At 53.5% G+C, this 17,021-nt stretch overlaps 1 protein-coding gene across 1 annotated transcript; it reads right to left on the bottom strand.

Annotated features, from left to right (window-relative positions):
* Positions 1–14,177: 14,177 nt before the first annotated feature.
* Positions 14,178–16,499, bottom strand: LOC131818691 (cone-rod homeobox protein). Its single transcript, XM_059153323.1, has 3 exons — positions 16,400–16,499; positions 15,663–15,814; positions 14,178–14,825 (listed from the first exon to the last, which is right to left on the bottom strand). Exons 1-3 carry the CDS (start codon positions 16,497–16,499, stop codon positions 14,178–14,180), a joined length of 900 nt encoding a protein of 299 aa, XP_059009306.1.
* Between the last annotated feature and the right edge of the window lie 522 nt (positions 16,500–17,021).

Consider the following 17,021-nt stretch of genomic DNA (forward strand, 5'->3'; position numbering starts at 1 on the left):
GGTTCCTCCAAGGGGTCTTGGGTAAGAGGGGCGCTGTGAAATCGGGGGCCAGGACGGGGTCTAGAGAAAAGTCTGAGGCAAAGGGGTTCTGAGGCCTGGCTGGGTCCAGGGCTGGGACAGGGGTGTGGGTAGAGGGGACACGCCTCGGGGAGCCCCGCTCTGGGTCCCGCTGGGCAGGCGGAAGCTAGAGCCGGGAGACCCGCGTGGGCTGCGCCCAGCCACACTGGAGACGCCTGGGATCCCTGGGAACGCGAGGCAAGCAGGGCCCGGGGCCCGGGTGGGGACAGGGAAGGGGACAGGGACGGATGCGGGGACTCTATGGCCCCTCAGTGCAGCAGGGGGTCCCAGCCTCACCCTTTGGGCAGTCGCTGAAGCCTGGGAGCTTGGCCCACCTGGAGGCAGGGACAGAGGGGACAAGGAGAAGGTGTGAAAAAGGGCTTGGCTCTGGCCAGGGGTGGGGTTGCTCCGGAGAAAAAATCAGGCCTCACACTGCTCCCTATGGCCCCAAGTCCAATTTGAGGCCCCTGGGATGTGGAGTGCAGGAAGCTACAGGGTCAAGTGCAGGGGGCAGCAGGGGCAGGGCATGGGCACCCCGCACCCCAGGGGCAGGGCTTCACCGAGGCCCTGAACGCTGGTGCCTAGAGGCCCAGCCCCGCGGCTTCAGTCCAGGCGGGATCACGTTGGCGGGTTTGGACAGCACAGGGGCTTGGCTGAACTTGGGGTCCGGTCCGGCTTCTACACGGGGGCCCCTTGTTAGCCGCGTGAGCCTCTGGCCTCAGTCTGCTCGGCGGGCTCGGGGGAGGGCCCAGCCCCCACGAAGTGCCACCTTCCCAGTAGATCTCGTGAACACTGAGGACCCGGGCGCGGGGTCCTACCCGAATTTGCTGTTCGTCCAGGTGGAGCCTGGCGGCCAGGGCGAGGCGCTCCTGGTGGCTGGGGTAGCGGTTCCTCGCGAAATGTTTCCTCAGCTCCCGCAGCTGCGCCTTGAGGTACACCGTGCGCTTCTTCCGGGGCCTCGGGAGCCTTTGGGGTGCTGGGGGCCCTGAGCAAAGGACCCAGGGTCAGACAAGCCCCGGGTCTGAGCCCCCAGCCCGCCGCCGCCCCTCCCCCGCCGCCGCCTGGGCCAAGCCGGGTGAGCAGGTGGGAGGCTCCGGCCCCGGGGTGGGAGCACAGCTGCGGGTGGGCGGCGGCGCGTGGCCCAGACGCCCTGCGGGCTCGGGCCCAGGCTCTCCCGCTGCCGGCCTAAGTCCCTGCGCGTGTCGGGGCCTCGGTGTCCCCGTCCTTGAAACGGGCCGATTACAGGTCCTGTCTTGTGATTCCCGGGCCCGCAGCCACGGAAGGCGGGCAGGGTGGGCGTCCCAGGCTCAGGCGGGCTCCCACTCCCACCTGCCCCCCAGCTCCTCCCTCGAAGGGCCAGAGCCTCGCTCACACTTGTGAGGGGGCGACTGCGCCCTCTGCTCAGCCCACCCCCAAGAACTTAAGCCCAGCTCCAGCCCCACAGAAGTCCCCACAGCACAGTGTGGGACCCCCTTCCCGGACGGGGGTCCCTCCCCAGCCTCAGCCCCGGCTCTGGCCCCTCAGGCAGGCCCAGGCGCACCTGCGGGAGGGCCTGGGGCCATCATCCTCCGCTCTCCTCGCTCCCCGGAGGCCTGTGTGTGAGGTTCTGCCCCCAGGACCCGGGGCTTAAATCCCACCGGCCAGCGGTGCCCACCCACACCCCTCCTGAGGGGCCCGGAGCTCTCCCTTACTCAGCCCCCTCGGCCCCGCCCCTGCCGGACTCGCACGGAGCCAGGGATCCTTTCCACCCTGTGGGTGGGGGCGGGGCTGGGGGCTGGGACCTCCGAGAACCCCCCGCCTGGGTCCCACCCTCGGGGGCTCTCGCCCAGGGGAACCCCACGTTGCCCATCATGTGGGGTCCCCGTCGCAGGAAAGGGCCCCTCCAGCCAGCGCCCTGGGGTCATCCCATCCCTGCCCAGTCCTGGGAGCCCCAGTCACCGGCTTCCCTGTCCAGTCTCCATCCTGTCCTGCCGGCTTGGTCCAGCAGCCTCTCTGCTTGCCCCCCAACACCACTCTCGCCTTCTGTTTCCTTCTCTAAATGGCCCCCTCTAAGAGTCCTGAACAGAGAGGAGCGCAAAAACACGCTGGCCCCCGATGCTGGTTTGGATCCGTGCTGGTTTTCCTATGGGATGGAGGCCGCCGGGGGTGCAGGTGGACCCCCCCCTTCCTCTTAGTGAATGAGTGAACAGGCTGCTCCGAGTACGGACTCGGGACTCGGGAGCTCGAGGGGAGACCAGCTCCTCGAACGACACAGACCCACATCTCAGCACCAGACGGGCTCCTCCCTGGCGCTGGGTCTGCTCAGGACTGGAGTCCGGGGAGAACACAGCTTACAAGGCTCAGGGCTGGGGGAGGGCTGTTATTGTCATGAGCGGGAGATGAGGGGTAGGTAGGTTGGGGGATCAGACACAAAATGAGGGAAAACAAAACGTTCTTACTGGAGGTTTGCCTGAGTGTCTCACGGGGCATTCTACCGTAAGCGGACATTCGTGCCCCTTCCTTTCTGGCAAGATTCTGGCTTAATTGGACATCTTTTTCTCCTCGGGCAGATAGGAACCCACGGGTCACCAAGTCAATGGCTCTGCTGTCCACAGGGGGCATCTAGCAATTTCCTTGGTGTAGAAGATGTAGCTGGAGGCCACCTTCTCTCTCATTTTTTTTTTCCTGAAAGATTTCATTTATTTGAGAGAGAGAGAAAGTGAGCAGGAGAGACAGCGAGCACCTGCAGGCAGAAAGACAGAGGGAGAAGGAGGGGCAGGATCCCTCTCTCGTTTTGTTTTGTTTTAAGATTTTATTTATTTGTTTGACATAGGGAGAGAGAGATCACAAGTAGGCAAAGAGGCAGGCAGAGAGAGAGGAAGGGAAGCAGGTTCCCTGCGGAGCAGAGAGCCCAATTCGGGGCTCGATCCCAGGACCCTGAGACCATGACCCGAGCCCAAGGCAGAGGCTTAACCCACTGAGCCATCCAGGCGCCCCGCCCTCTCTCGTTTTTAAAAGAAGGTAAATGTACCATTTTGTGGATGAGATTGGCCCAGACTGAGAAGAAGGGTCTCCCTGGGGTTGGCGGGTAGGATGGTGAGCACACTCCCACCCGTGTTAAGAGTTAACTTGCTTCAAGCTTCTTGCTTGGTGACCTAAACCCCTCGGTTTGTAGCAGAACTAACTAGCTGCTTCCTTGAGATCCTGCTGCCCGCTGACTTTGAGGCACAAAGGACCAGGCTTTCCAGAAGGGGAGCCCTGGAAAGCAGCCTCAGGTACCTCAGTGATTGGTTCCCGGTGCAGGGAAGAGTCCGGATGTAACTTGTTGGGCTGCTGAACCAGTCCGTACTGGGAGACACCTGGGAGCCTTGAGGACTGGCAGGTTATCGGGGGAATCTGGAAGCCTTCAAGGACAAATGGTCCGGTGCTGAGCACCAGCTTTGCCTGCACACAACCCCCTCACCATATCCCACACCTTCCCCTTTAAGCCCTCCAGCTCCCTCCAGGTGAAGAGGGTGGTCTTTGAGATGTGGGTCCACCATTGTCCCTAATCGCCAGCCTCCTCAATAAGGCCACCAATGTCCTTTCCCACCAATGTTTGTGTCTTGAGTATTGGCTTTCCAGCCACAAACAGCCAAACCTGAGTTTGGAACCGGTCGTCTCTCCAGTGACAGGGAGATGGGGAGTCTGACTGTTTCGTAGGCTGGTTTTCTAGACAGACTTGGTGATAGCTGTCAGCGTCCCTGAGCCAAGGCTGTCAGGAGGACGCCAGGAGGTGAGCACATGTGGGTTTAACATCTCACACATATGGGCATCTCAATGAGACCCACACAGGACACAGGCTTGTATTTTATTGGGGGAGAAGGGGAAGGTTCAAAGAAAAGTGATTTTTATTATTTTTTTATGATTTTGAATTGAAGTCAGGGGGATGGATGCCTGGGGGCCTCAGTCATTAACCGTCTGCCTTCGGCTCAGGTCATGATTCCAGGGTCTGGGAATGCAGTCCCAGGTTAGCAGGGGCTGGCTGGGGGTGGGGGGAGCAGAATGGGGAGTTAGTGTTTAATGGGAACAAAACAGTGACGGTCACACAACACTGTGAAAGTACATAACACCACAGCCTTGTGCATTTTATTTTTTTTTAAGATTTTATTTTTTTATTTGACAGAGATCACAAGTAGGCAGAGAGGCAGGCAGAGAGAGAGGGAGAAGCAGGCTCCCCGCTGAGCGGAGAGCCCGATGTGGGGCTCGATCCCAGGACCCTGAGATCAAGACCTGAGCGGAAGGCAGTGGCTTAACCCACTGAGCCACTCAGGCACCCCGCCTCCTGCATTTTAAAACAGTAAAAAGGATACATTTTGCATCCTGTAGATTTCACCACAGTTTTTAAAGAACGTATTATTTATTTTATTTTAGGGAGCAAGAGCAAGCTGGGGGCATGGGGGTGGGCAGAGGGCGAGGGAGAGAATCTCAAGCAGACTCTGAGCCCGGAGCCCCATGGGGGGGCTCCATCCCACGACCCTGAGATCAGGACCTGAGCCAAAACCAAGAATCGGACGCTCCACCCACTGTGCCGCTCCGCTGCCCCTATTTTACCACAATTTTTGAGGAAGGAAGCGAGGCTGTGCTCTGGGTTGGATGATGCCCGGAAAAAGAGGTCGGGCTGTAACAGGACGCCGCCTCTGGAAGGCCAGGAGGTGCTGGGTCGGGAGCCGAGGTTAGCAGGGGTGTCTCCCGTGCTAGCCTGTGTGGGAAACAGCCCTCTCTTTGGCGGTTGGGACAGTGTTTGTGTTTCTGCTCGGGAGAACCACCTGTTGCAGCCACTGGGAGAACCCACCCCTGGCCCCGCAGCTTTGTCCTCCCCGCCCCCACCCCCCCACCGCCGCAGGCAGGGTCCCTGGGTGTAAGCCGGGGCTCCACCCGGGATCACAGACCACACAATCAGGATTGCCTGGAGAGCCAGCCTCTCTCCGCAGCACCTCCTGGCGGCGGATATTTGAAATCTGTGCACGTCAGAATCCCCTGGAGGCTTGTTATAACCCAGACTACCCTGCTTCTCCCGCTCCTCCGGTTTCTGGGTTTCTGATTCTTAGGGTATGGGGGCGGAACCCCAAATTTGCATTTCGGACAGGTTCCCAGATGATGCAGATGGAGCTGGTCTGAATCAGAGACGAATCAGGGACCCAGGGACCCTACTTTGAGAACCAGCTCTGTAGGAGCCGGCAAGCCTCCCTCTTCCACCTGGGCCCCTACCCCTGGTTTTGGTCCCAGACCTTAGCTTCTCTTAGGGGCAGCAAGAGACCAGCCAAGCAGAAAGAGGAGGATGGAGAGGCAAGCCACCGCAGAGTCTTGCCTGACCTTGGGAGAGCTTTGAGGTTATCCGAAAAGAGGAGAGTGCTAAGAGGTAAGACAGGCAGATAGGAGCAACAAAGGCAAAAACAAAAGAGAGAGAAATTCAAATGCATTTTTCTTAAACGCCAGGCACTATTCTAAGTGCTGTATCATCTTTAACTGGGGTCTCAGCTGGCTGTACCCCCAGCCTTAGTCCCTCTCTCTGTCCGTCTGTCCTGCAGACGGTGGACAGGACACCATCCTCCATTCCTCAGAACCCCCTAGTGGCTTGCCACTCCCTTCCACATACATTCTTTGTACTTTCGTGCCCTCAGAATCTTCCCTCGTGCCCCAGATATCCAGCTTCCAAACTCCAGTCCGGTTTTTAAGACTGTTTCCTCCCGTCCGTCCATCTCTCCACTATCTTTCCATCATTCCCCCTCTGCCTATCTATATCTCCACTGGTTCTGAGAACAGAGATTTCTAGAACCAAAATTAAGAAGCAAACCAGAGAGCCCAGAGAGTGCAGACATCTGGGCAAGAGGACACGGGTATGATTTTGCCCACAGCTGGGAGTGATGGAGCTGACACCCCACAACCCGTCCCCGCCACCCCACCCCGCGGGGGGCAGAGTAAGGGTCTGCATGACATTCCTCAGGCACTTTCTTTTCTAAAGAAAGGCAAGGGAAAAACAAAAGGTTAATTTATAAAGATCATAGCCCTACAAGACAGGAGTCCCCAACAGTTTGCAAACGTCTTTGTGAAAGAAATCTACAAGAAAACCTGGAAGTTAGTTTATTGCTAGACCGTCCATAGACTCCATTTCCTGGGGCTCTAACATCACCCCACACCCTCCACATTGACATAGAAAACCAAGGTCAAAGGAAATGCAGCTCAAATTAAATTTCCTTCTAACCTGCAGCCCAGTGACGGATACTTGAGGCAAAGTATAACCTTCCTCCAGGAAACTCCCAACTGTCTCAATGTTAAGGCTTTGCTAGAGGGAAAAGCAACCTTAGCTTGACAAGGGCAAGGCTTCCAGTATCTTGTAGGTCCTCTTTAGCCTAGGAAAGTTCTTTGGCAAACCTCCCTTCTTCCTTGCCTCCCCAACTCCCAAGTATATAATCCGTCACCCTTCACAACCCAGAGGGAAGCCGGGGTCCTGTCCCCTTGCTTTAGTATATGTGCTGCCGAAGGGAGCACTGTCCCCTTGCTTTAATAAAATAACCTTTTTGCACCAAAGATGTCTCAGGAATTCTTTCTTGGCCGTGGGCTCCAGACCTCACCCACATCCAAACACTGCATCAGGAGGACAACGGAGGAGCTGCAGAGTCTGCGAACCCAGAAAAATCCGATAAAGGCTATGTGCAAAAGAGTCCTATAGAAAACATTATGTTTAATGTTTAACGTTTAATTAACAGGACTTAGGGGCTGGGAGATCTTTCCTGGCACTCCCTGAAAATTCCCCACAGCCCAGTTAGGATCACTGTTACTGTATAATAATGTGAGAGGGAAGCCTGGCTGGCTAAGTCAGTAAGCGTCTGCCTTTGGCTCAGGTCATGATCCCAGTGTCCTGAGATCAAGCCCCACATCAGGCTCCCTGCTCAGTGGGAAGCCTGCTTCTCCCTCTCCCACTTCCCCTGCTTGTGTTCCCTCTCTTGCTGTGTCTCTTTATGTCAAATAAATAAATAAATCTTAAAAAAAAAAAAAAAAAGAATGAACATGAGATAGGGCATTATGAAAAATCCTACATTAAGATATCAAAGATCATAGGGTGCCTGGGTGGCTCAGTGGGTTAAACCTCTGCCTTCGGCTCAGGTCATGATCCCAGAGTCCTGGGATGGAGCCCCGCATCGGGCTCTCTGCTTGGCAGGGAGCCTGCTTCCCCCTCTCTCTCTCTGCCTACTTGTGATCTCTGTCTGTCAAATAAGTTAATAAAGTCTTTTTTTAAAAAAAGATGTCAATGATCATAAAAGGATATTGTGAATGATTGTATGTCTAGAAATTTGAAAATTTAGATGACAAACTCCAAGCTAAACACAACTTACCCAAGCAAGCACATATACAAATTAAAAGTCCAAATAGTCCTATTAAAGAAGAATAATCCAGGGGTGCCTGGCTGGCTCAGGTGGTGGAGAGTGTGACTCTTAATCTCGGGGTCATGAGTTCGAGTCCCTGGTTGGGGTAGAGATTACTGAAAAATAAATAACTAAATAAAAACACAAGTACATTATTTTTTTAAAAGAGGAGTAATCCATAATTAACATTTTTCATACAAATAACACGCCTTGACCATTTGGTTTTGCCCAGGCATTTCATAGAACAATTGAGAAGAAAATGACATCAGTCTTATGCAAGCTTCCAGAGAACTGAAAGAGAGGAAACATTTTCCATTTTGTTCCATGAGGCCTTGATATCTAAAACCTGGCAAGAACGCTGAGATAAAGGAAAGTTATAGATCATGGAATCAAAGTCCTAGACAAAATCAGAAGGAATCCCGCTCATATAAAGGATAATTACATCCTGACCAAGTTGAGTTTATTCCAGGAACGCAAGACAGATTTAATACTTAAATACCAAGGGAGGCAATTTGTCACATTAATATAATAAAGAGAAGATCATATCATCCCAATATAGGTAGGAAGAACCATTGATAAAACTCAAAATCCAATTTTTAATGAAAAATAACAAACTTTTATTTTTTTATTTTTTAAAGATTTATTAATCAATACCCATCCCCCATCCATGTGATAACTTGTTGCATTTTCCTTCATGGGATACTTAGTGAAATTTTCCCTTTAATTTTTTTTTTTAATGGTTCCCCCGGGGTGATACAGCTAAAGCCCATTTTCTGGGTCAAACGGAAGACGTTTTTCAGTGAAAACCTAGAGAAAGAGTAGTGATTGTGAAAGGGGGTATCTTCCATGAATCCATGGGAGTCTCAGAAGAATTTGGAAGTTCCCAGAAGTGTGGTCCAGAAAGATAAGAACAAAAGGAACCAAGACTGGATCTTCTTTTCTTTTCTTTTTTCCAAGTTTTTATTTATTTATTTGACAGAGACACAGCAAGAGAGGGAACACAAGCAGGGGGAGTGAAGAGGCAGAAGCAGGCTTCCCGCTGAGCAGGGAGCCCGATGCGGGGCTCGATCCCAGGACCCCGGGATCATGACCTAAGCTGAAAACAGATGCTTAACAGAGCCACCCAGACGTTAAAGATGGTTGGTTTTAGGCTTTCTTCTTATCTGGATCTGCTATGTCATTTAATGCTACAGCCAAATCAAACGGAAATTAGGAGATCGTGAGCAAATGTTTGCCCACAAATCTGACAACGTAGAGAAAAATGGACAAATTCCTTGAGAAATGCAACTTTCTGAAACTGACCCAAGAAGAGATCTTAAAATACAAACAATGATATGTCTGTTAAGTGAATTAAGCACATAATTGCCTCCTACAAGAAAACCCCAGACCCATATGCTTCACTGGAGAAGTCTACCTCCTACTTAAGGAAGAAAGCCTCCCTTGCACGGAAGTCCCCTCCTGGCATCTGTCTTGGCTTTTTCCCCTACCTAATCCCTTCCTCTACTGTTCTTTCTGGGCTCCCTCCCAGAGCACACTTTCCTCTCCAGGTTCCACCCCCTCCTGCTGCCCCCCATCTCCTCCCTACTCTGAGGGGCTGAAACCAGGATCCCCGAGGTCACACTTCCACAAGGCGTAGCAACAGCCACACCATCCTCCCCGCCGCCCAGCCTCTGTTCCATCTTCACCCTGAAAAGCACCGGGAAGGCTGGGGCTAGACCCCGATTGCCTTGGGAAGGTTCTTCACCCCCTCCTGGCCCATGAAATAGGGGAGCTGGGGGATGGCCCCCACCACGTGAGCCTCTAATGAAGATAGGGGGAGGGGTAAGAGAAATTCAAGGAAAGTGCCTAACTGTCCCTAGCACGTCATAAGCACCCCATGAAGCGTTCGGCTGTGATTTTACTATTACTGCATGTCCTAGGCACGATTTACTGCGGAGGAGGGCATCACTTAGTTAAAACTCACTTGTCAGGGGCGTCTGAGTGGCTCAATTGGTTAAGCAGCTGCCTTTGGCTCAGATCATGATCTCAGGGTCCTGGGCTGGGCTCCCTGCTCAGTGGGGAGTTCGCTTCTCCCTCTGTTCCTCATCGCCACCCACCCCCACCGCCACTCAAGTGCTCTCTCTCTCTCTCAAATAAATAAATAAAATATTTTTAAAAAATAAATGAATAAAACTCATCTGTCTCCCCAGAGCCCCTCCCCCAGGGAGGAGGGTCATGTGTCCGAACCTAATCCCTGCTAATTCCCGGCCATTCTGCTGAGGCCATTCTTCCAATCGTAAGAAGATTGGAGCATTTGCTAAATTAGTCCTGTTCGGGGACAGAGGAGACAAGCAGGGAGGGGCTCAGAGAGCAGGAGGCATGGAGTGGGGGGAGGACCCAGACATATGGGAGTGGGGGAGAGACATACGCACACCTGAGCTTGAGACTTCGGAGGAAGGGAGAAGGAGGGAGGACCCAAGTCGGAGGGGAGGGGAGAAACGCCAGCAGGGTCTGGAGGCCCCAGCAAGATGAATATAAAGCCCAAGTACCTCTTCCTAGTGGTGGGATCTTGGCCAGGTCCCCTGACCTCCCACAGCCTCGGTTTTCTCATCTGTGAAATGGGGAGCGTAAGAGTGTCTTATCTGATACACATAGCATCTCTCTGCTGGATTGTTCTGAGAATCAGCAGTCTTTGGACTGGCTTTCTCCAGTGTCTGGCCAACAGTACATGCTCTGTGGGTTTTTCTTTTTTCCTTCCATTGAGGTATAATTTATATCCTGCAAAATCTACCCATTGTAACAGTACAGTTTGAGGAGTTTGAACCATCCTATATGGCCATGGAGCCACCACTGTAATCGAAATCTAGGACACACCCGGGGTGACTGGCTGGCTGGGTTGGACAAGCATGTGACCCTTGATCTCAGGGTTATGAGTTCGAGCCCCATGTTGGGTGTAAAGATTACTAAGAAAATATAAATAAGCTCTTCTTTTTTGTGGCCAAGTAAGAGTCCATCAGATGGGGCGCCTGGGTGGCTCAGTCGGTTAAGCATCTGCCTTTGGCTCAGGTCATGATCTCAGGGTCCTGGGATCGAGTCCTGCATGGGGCTCCCTGCCCCTGCTTCTCCGTCTCCCACTCCCCCTGCTTGTGTTCCTCTCTCGCTGTGTGTCTCTGTCAAATAAATAAATAAAATCTTTAAAAAGAAAAAAAGTCCACTGGATGGCCTGACCACATTTTGTGTGTCCATTTAATAGCTGATGGAGGTCTGGCTTGTTTCTTTCCTTTGCCTATTGCAAACAATGCTACAATGAACAGGAACCCTCAGGCTTTTGCTTGAACACCTGTTGTCAGTTCTTTGGGGTATATACTTCGAGGTGAAATTAATGGGTCGCTACCCAGTTCCAGAACTTTTTTGTCCCTTGAATAGAAACCCATACCTGTTAAGCAGTCATTCCCCATTCCGTCCCTCCCTGCCAGCTCCTGGCACCCAACCACCCTGCTTTGCCCTCCCTGTGGATTTGCCTCTTCCGGACTGTTCATATGAATGGAATCCTACAATACGTGGCCTTTAGTGTCTGCTTTCCTCTGTGAATGCCCTGAACTGCACACTTCAAGGTGATAATAATGGAGGCACCTGACTGCCTCAGTAGGTAGAGCATGAAAATTTTGATCTTGAGGTGGTCCGCTCGAGCCCCAAACTGGGTGTAGAGTATACTTAAAAAATAGAATCTTTACTTAAAAAAAAAAAAATAAGATGATTGTAATGGTCAGTTTTATGTGCTGTGTGTTTTACAACAAATAAACTTTTATTGGGCTCTTACCACAGACCAGAGAGAGGTTCAAGACTAGGTACTTAAGAAAATGATCTCATGGGGTGCCTAGGTGGCTCAGTGGGTTAAGCCTCTGCCTTTGGCTCAGGTCATGATCTCAGGGCCCTGGGATCGAGTCCTGCATTGGGCTCTCTGCTCAGCAGGGAGCCTGCTTCCCTTCTTCTCTCTCTGCCTGCCTCTCTGCCTACTTGTGATCTCTGTCTGTCAAATAAATAAATAAAATCTTAAGAAAAAAAAAAAAGAAAGAAAAGAAAATGATCTCATTTCATTCCCTTGAGGTAGGTTTTCTTGGTGTTACAGGAGGGGAAGCTGAAGCTGGGAGAAATGAATCACCTGGATCCTGGGACCAGAAGGGGCCAACCCAGGCTCTGATAGCAAGTGTGTCTGACCTCACCAACACTGTGTCCCCCTCTGCACACCCCACAACACACGCACACGCAGATCTTAACCTGGGGCTCCTCTAGGACTGAGAGGGACAGAAGCAGACAATGATGACTTAACATTTGGAGAAACAGAAAAAGGAGCAGAGAAAACAGAAAAAGGAAAAGGTACAAATCCAGCAAAGAGGAAGGGGGGCCTGGGAGTCTGAGGGACAGTCAGAAGGAAAAGAAAGAGAGAAGCAGAGGTGAGAGGGACATGGCAGGGACCCGAGGCTGGCGGACAGGGAGGGCCTGTGTCCTCACATGGGCCACTGATTCAGGATGCGTGGCCACCCCCTCCCCCCCTCCTTGCAGAGGGAAACTCAGGGACCCAGCGATGTCACAGCAGATGGAAGCTGGCATCTGGAGCCCATGTCCCTGATTAATTGGCTTTAGGGAGCTACCAAGGAAAAGACAGTGACCAGACAGAGAAAGCACATGGACAGACCCATCTCCCCAGAGACGGGGGGTGGGGGCAGAAGGAGAGGGATGGAGTGACCCCTTTTTCTACCTCTCCTGGTCTGCCCCTCCTCAGAAATTTTAAAAAATAAAAATCACCCAGACTTTAAGCGGGATTGAGCATTTTAATCATTGTCACTCTGTGGGTGGCCTGGAGGGAAGGAGACCGGAGTCCCAGTGAGTGAGAAAGGGCACCCAGAATGAGGGGGCTCCCGGCTGCTTCCTTTTCCCCCTTGTCACTCATCGGCTTTAGGAAGTAGAACCTCTGCCATCCCGAGTTCAAGAAGCTGGCCCCAGGAAAGGAAACTGGACTCTCCTAACTGATTCACCCCTACAAATTCTGCCTGGACCGCCCATCCCCCACTCCAGCTGGCATCGTCCTTGTCTGTTTGTGCCCCACACTGGACTCTGAGTCACTCCCAGGTCTAATGTCCCAGAAGCCTGCATGACTCAGGCCCATGAGGGATGGTCCCGGGTGTGCTGAGGAACCTACCCTTGTGGGTTCTAGTGATCTCAACACGCCCGTCAGAGGGCTTGGGGGTCTGGGCCATGTGGACCTCTCTCGGCCTGGACCCAGAAAACCCATCTGAGGCCTCCTGACCTTCCTTCCTGCACGGAGGGCCTGAAGCCATCTCCTACCAGCCCATGAGGGTAGATGGCAGGCTCTGCATCCCTGACCTCAGATCAGACCCTAGAAATCAGCCACAGTGGGAGAATTGACACCACAGAAATGGACAAAGGCTACAAATCAGAGCTTTTCCTCTTCTTTGGGGCGGGTGGGGGTGGCTCGTGGTCACCATGTACCAGAACACCACCTTCCCGCCCTACCTCCAGCTGCCTTGTGAAGCCCCCAAGGAAAGACCCATGGCTGCTGTCTCCCCCAGGGCCGAAAATGAAAGAAAAATTCAGACTGAGGAAGCAAAGGCAAACCACCACACTTCCAAGAGCGTCAACATGCTTGACTCCTTAAAATTCTCTTGGTGCTTGTCTCTGTCGCTGAGGATCAAGTCCTCATGGGAAGAAAGACTCCCCCCACCCCAGAGGCACTCCCTTGGGCCAGGCTCTCTGGTCCAGTCCCCGCAATGGGAACAGGAAACGGAATCTAAGAGAGAGACTGTGTATTTGAAATGCAGGCTTCCTCCAAATCCACGTGTCTTCCCCCCATGCCTATCTCTTGCCCATTTACAGTTGGGAAGCTGGCCACCTCCTCTTCCTTTTTGAAATACCCACAGCTAGAGTTGGGGCTCACGGTCGGCCCCAGTCCTAACCACCACGGTGCCTCCAAAGCTCGGATGAAATTCACCTTTAGAAAATCCTCCAACCAAAGGAGGGGCAAAGGAGACATGAAACAGGCAGCTTGCCTTCCCTTCGCGCACCAAATACGCCCATTCTCACCGTCCGGAAGAATGTATGAGTGATGCAATGTCCTTAAGAAGAAACTAAGAAGAGAAGAAGATGAAAAAGAAGAAGAAGAAAAAAAAAATATATATATATATATATATATATATATATATATATATATATATATGTATATGTATCAAAGAGCCCCCTAACCTATCATACAAAATCTGACCTGTGAAATCTGTAACATGCCAAGTGGATTGTTTTAATTGAACTGGACAGTTGGCCTAAGCTTCCACGATGGGGCTGCTTAAAAGACTGTCTTTGGATTTTCTAGAAGGATCTCTAGACATACGCTAAGCAAGCGTCCCAAACGGAAGGTATGGAATTGAGCCTTCCCACCTGTGTCTGTTCAAGGGCACCTCGAGGCCAACCTCTCCAGGACCCCCCACATCAACCACCAAGGGTGGTTTAATTCCGTCCCGGGGCACCCTCTCAGCACCCATGTCAGGAGTCTGGGGCTCATGGTTTAAAACGGCAGCTGGGTTGAGGGTTACTAAGTCCTACTGAACTGCCCCCCAGAGAGCGAGAGGACCCTCCTCGGGGCAGGGGGAGACAGGGATGCGGGTGGGCTGCTCCGCCCATGAGTCCAGAGGGGCCACTGCCTTTGGAGGGAGGCCCGACCCCGCAGACGCCAGAGAGGGTTTTCTACAAGATCTGAAACTTCCAGGCACTCTGGTCCTTGTAGTCCAAAGAATCCATAGGGTTGTAGGTGAACTTCCAGGTGCCTGTGGGGTCCTTGAACTCCAAGCTGTCCACAGGACTGTAGGTGCCGTAGCTCTGGCCGGACAGGGAGGTGGGGGACTGAGCCAGGGAGGGCCCCACGGAGGGGCCAGAAAGGGGGCTGAGAGCCGGGCCCCCCAACTGGGGCACCATAGGGGAAAGGTAGGGATCCAGGCCGCTGAAATAGGAGCTCGGAGACCCGTAGGCTGAGGGGGAAGAGCAGAACGCAGAGGCGGGGGCGTAGGTCATGGCGTAGGGCGCGGAGGTCAGAGGCGGCCCTGAGGCCACCAGGCCCGCCCGCTGGGCGTCCGGCAGCGGGGACTCTGAGGCCGGGCTCCAGATGGACACCGTGGCCACGGCTGTGGTGGGGGAGCCTGAGGGGCCGGGGAGAGGGGGGCTGTAGGAGTCCGAGATGCCCAGGGGGTCTGGACAGACGTCCGAGGAAGATCTCGGTGACATTCCTGCCTTCCTCTTGGCAGGCCGGGCCTTGGTCTGTGCACCCGGGGGCTGCGGCTGCTGCTTCTGCTGCTGGCGCTGCTGGCGGCATTTTGCTCTGCGGTTCTTGAACCAAACCTGGGGGGGGGGCAAGGGGAGATGGGGTGGGTGAGTGGGGAGGGAGCCCAGAGAGCCCCCACGGTGCCCTGAATGATGGCGTTTATGGGGGAGGCACGTCCCAATCACACCACCGTACCTTGCCGTCGGTTATGGGGCACCCCGTCTGTCCATCCGACCTACCATTCACATCTGCAATTATCCACACATGCACAGTCATAGGCACACACGTATTATCACACATGCACATGTGCAGGTAATCATGCACACACACACATGCAATCACACGTACGCCCGTATGTACACTTATCCATCCTTCCGCATAATCAATCACCATGCACGAACTAGGACTTTGGGGATGCCTCTGTGGACGGACCTTCTTGTCAAGGGCAACAGGTTATATACATCGACAGTAAGTATGCTGCATAGTATTTTAGAAGGTGATCAATACTTGGAAAGACCCCACAGAGCGGGAGGAGGGAGCAGCAGGGTAGGGCCCCCGGGGACATTGCACCTGTAAGTGCGAGGGTACAGCTAGGTCTCATTGATGGACACGGTGACCTGATCGGTCAATAAACAAAGGCTTGAGCAAAGTGATGGAATAAGCAACTCCAGGTAGAAGGAACAGGGAGTGCAAAGGGCCTGGGGCTGGTGTGTGCGTAGCAGGTGTGTTAGGGGAAGAATCGGCAGATGTGGCTGGCAAAGAAAGTGGAGGGAGGGGTGAGGGGCAGTAACGGGGACGAGGGGTCATATTCAGGCCATACATGACTTTGGGTGTTACTCTAGGACTACTCCCCCTCTCTTCACTCTGGGTCCCAGGAAGGGCTGGAAGACACCCAGGGCTCGGACCACCCCCACCTGAACCCGGGACTCAGGCAGGTTGATCTTCAGAGCCACTTCCTCGCGAGCATACACATCCGGGTACTGAGTCTTGGCGAACAGGGCCTCCAGCTCCTCCAGCTGGCTCCGGGTGAAGGTGGTCCGCTCCCGCCGCTGCTTTCTCGGGGCACCTGAAGCAGGGACAGGACAATAGGACCATCACGGGACCTGGACCTGCCAGTCTCTTTGTCCCCCGGCGGGAGGTCCTGAGGTCCGGTGGAATGCCGAGAAGCCCTCCCTGGGCATTCATCTGCCCACCTACTTCCTGACCTTGTAGACCTCACTCTGTCCCCCTGCGAAATGGGGCCCCTCTTTGCCCGTCATCTTGGGGCTCATGCCTCACCCCAAGAACTGGCTTTAGCCCTCTAAGGAGGTGTATGAGTTCGGTTTTTATACTCTTTCTAAAATTTCTTATGCATGAAGGCATGTCCAATTGAAACACATAATCGAGAATATTCAGCTCCTTCTAGTGTAGAAGAGTGACAGGTCCACGTAGAAGGAACCCTTCCTAAATTGTTATGAACGCCCCTACACTTTCCTGCACCCCTAAAGGACGTGGAGAAGTGTTTAGCAAATTGCAAATGACTACATATAGTCAGTATGTGACTCCAATATTACCCTGGCAAATTCCCAGCTTCTTCCTGAGGGAGGATAAGGGACCCTAGGGGTCACCGAGAGCTGGAGGGAGGTGGCATCGGGAGAAGGATGGTACTCACTTGGATAGGACACAGCTTGGTGCATCAGATCCACGCTGGGACCACTCAAGGCCAAGGCGTTGACCGAGTAGTGGGGCCCCGGGTTCATATACGCCATCATGATCTTTGGGGACACCGCGGCCCAGGTCCACGGCCCTGCAAGATAGGAGGAGGCGCTCAGGCACTTCCCAGGTACCACGTGGTGCCCGACAGGCTCAGGTCCAAGTCCTGCTTCAGACTCTTCTTAGGTGTGTGCCCATGAGTACGTATCTCTCTGTGCCTCAGTTTCCCCGCCTATTGCCCTCTACTTAAGATGGGCAAAGCTTCCCCAAAACCCCGTCCGCATCAGCAGCTGAAACTGGAATGCCCATCCTAGGCCCCAGAAAAGATGTTCAGCCCCGCAGAGAATCACGGACAGCAGGGCCACCCCTTGCTTGGGACCTGGAGGTTTCTAGAGACATGGGCATTTCCCCCATAAACACCGGAAGCGTCCCGCACAAATTTGGGATGGCAGAACAGCATGCAGACAAGTGAAAGGCGATCTTCCACGACCACGTGTGACCCATCAGGTGGGCAAAGGAAAAGAGGAGGTCCTTTAGCTCCAGTGCCAGCCTGAGTGCAGAGAAGCAGGCGCTCCGGTGTC

The sequence above is a fragment of the Mustela lutreola genome, chromosome 16 (assembly GCF_030435805.1).
Source record: "Mustela lutreola isolate mMusLut2 chromosome 16, mMusLut2.pri, whole genome shotgun sequence".
NCBI lineage: Eukaryota > Metazoa > Chordata > Mammalia > Carnivora > Mustelidae > Mustela > Mustela lutreola.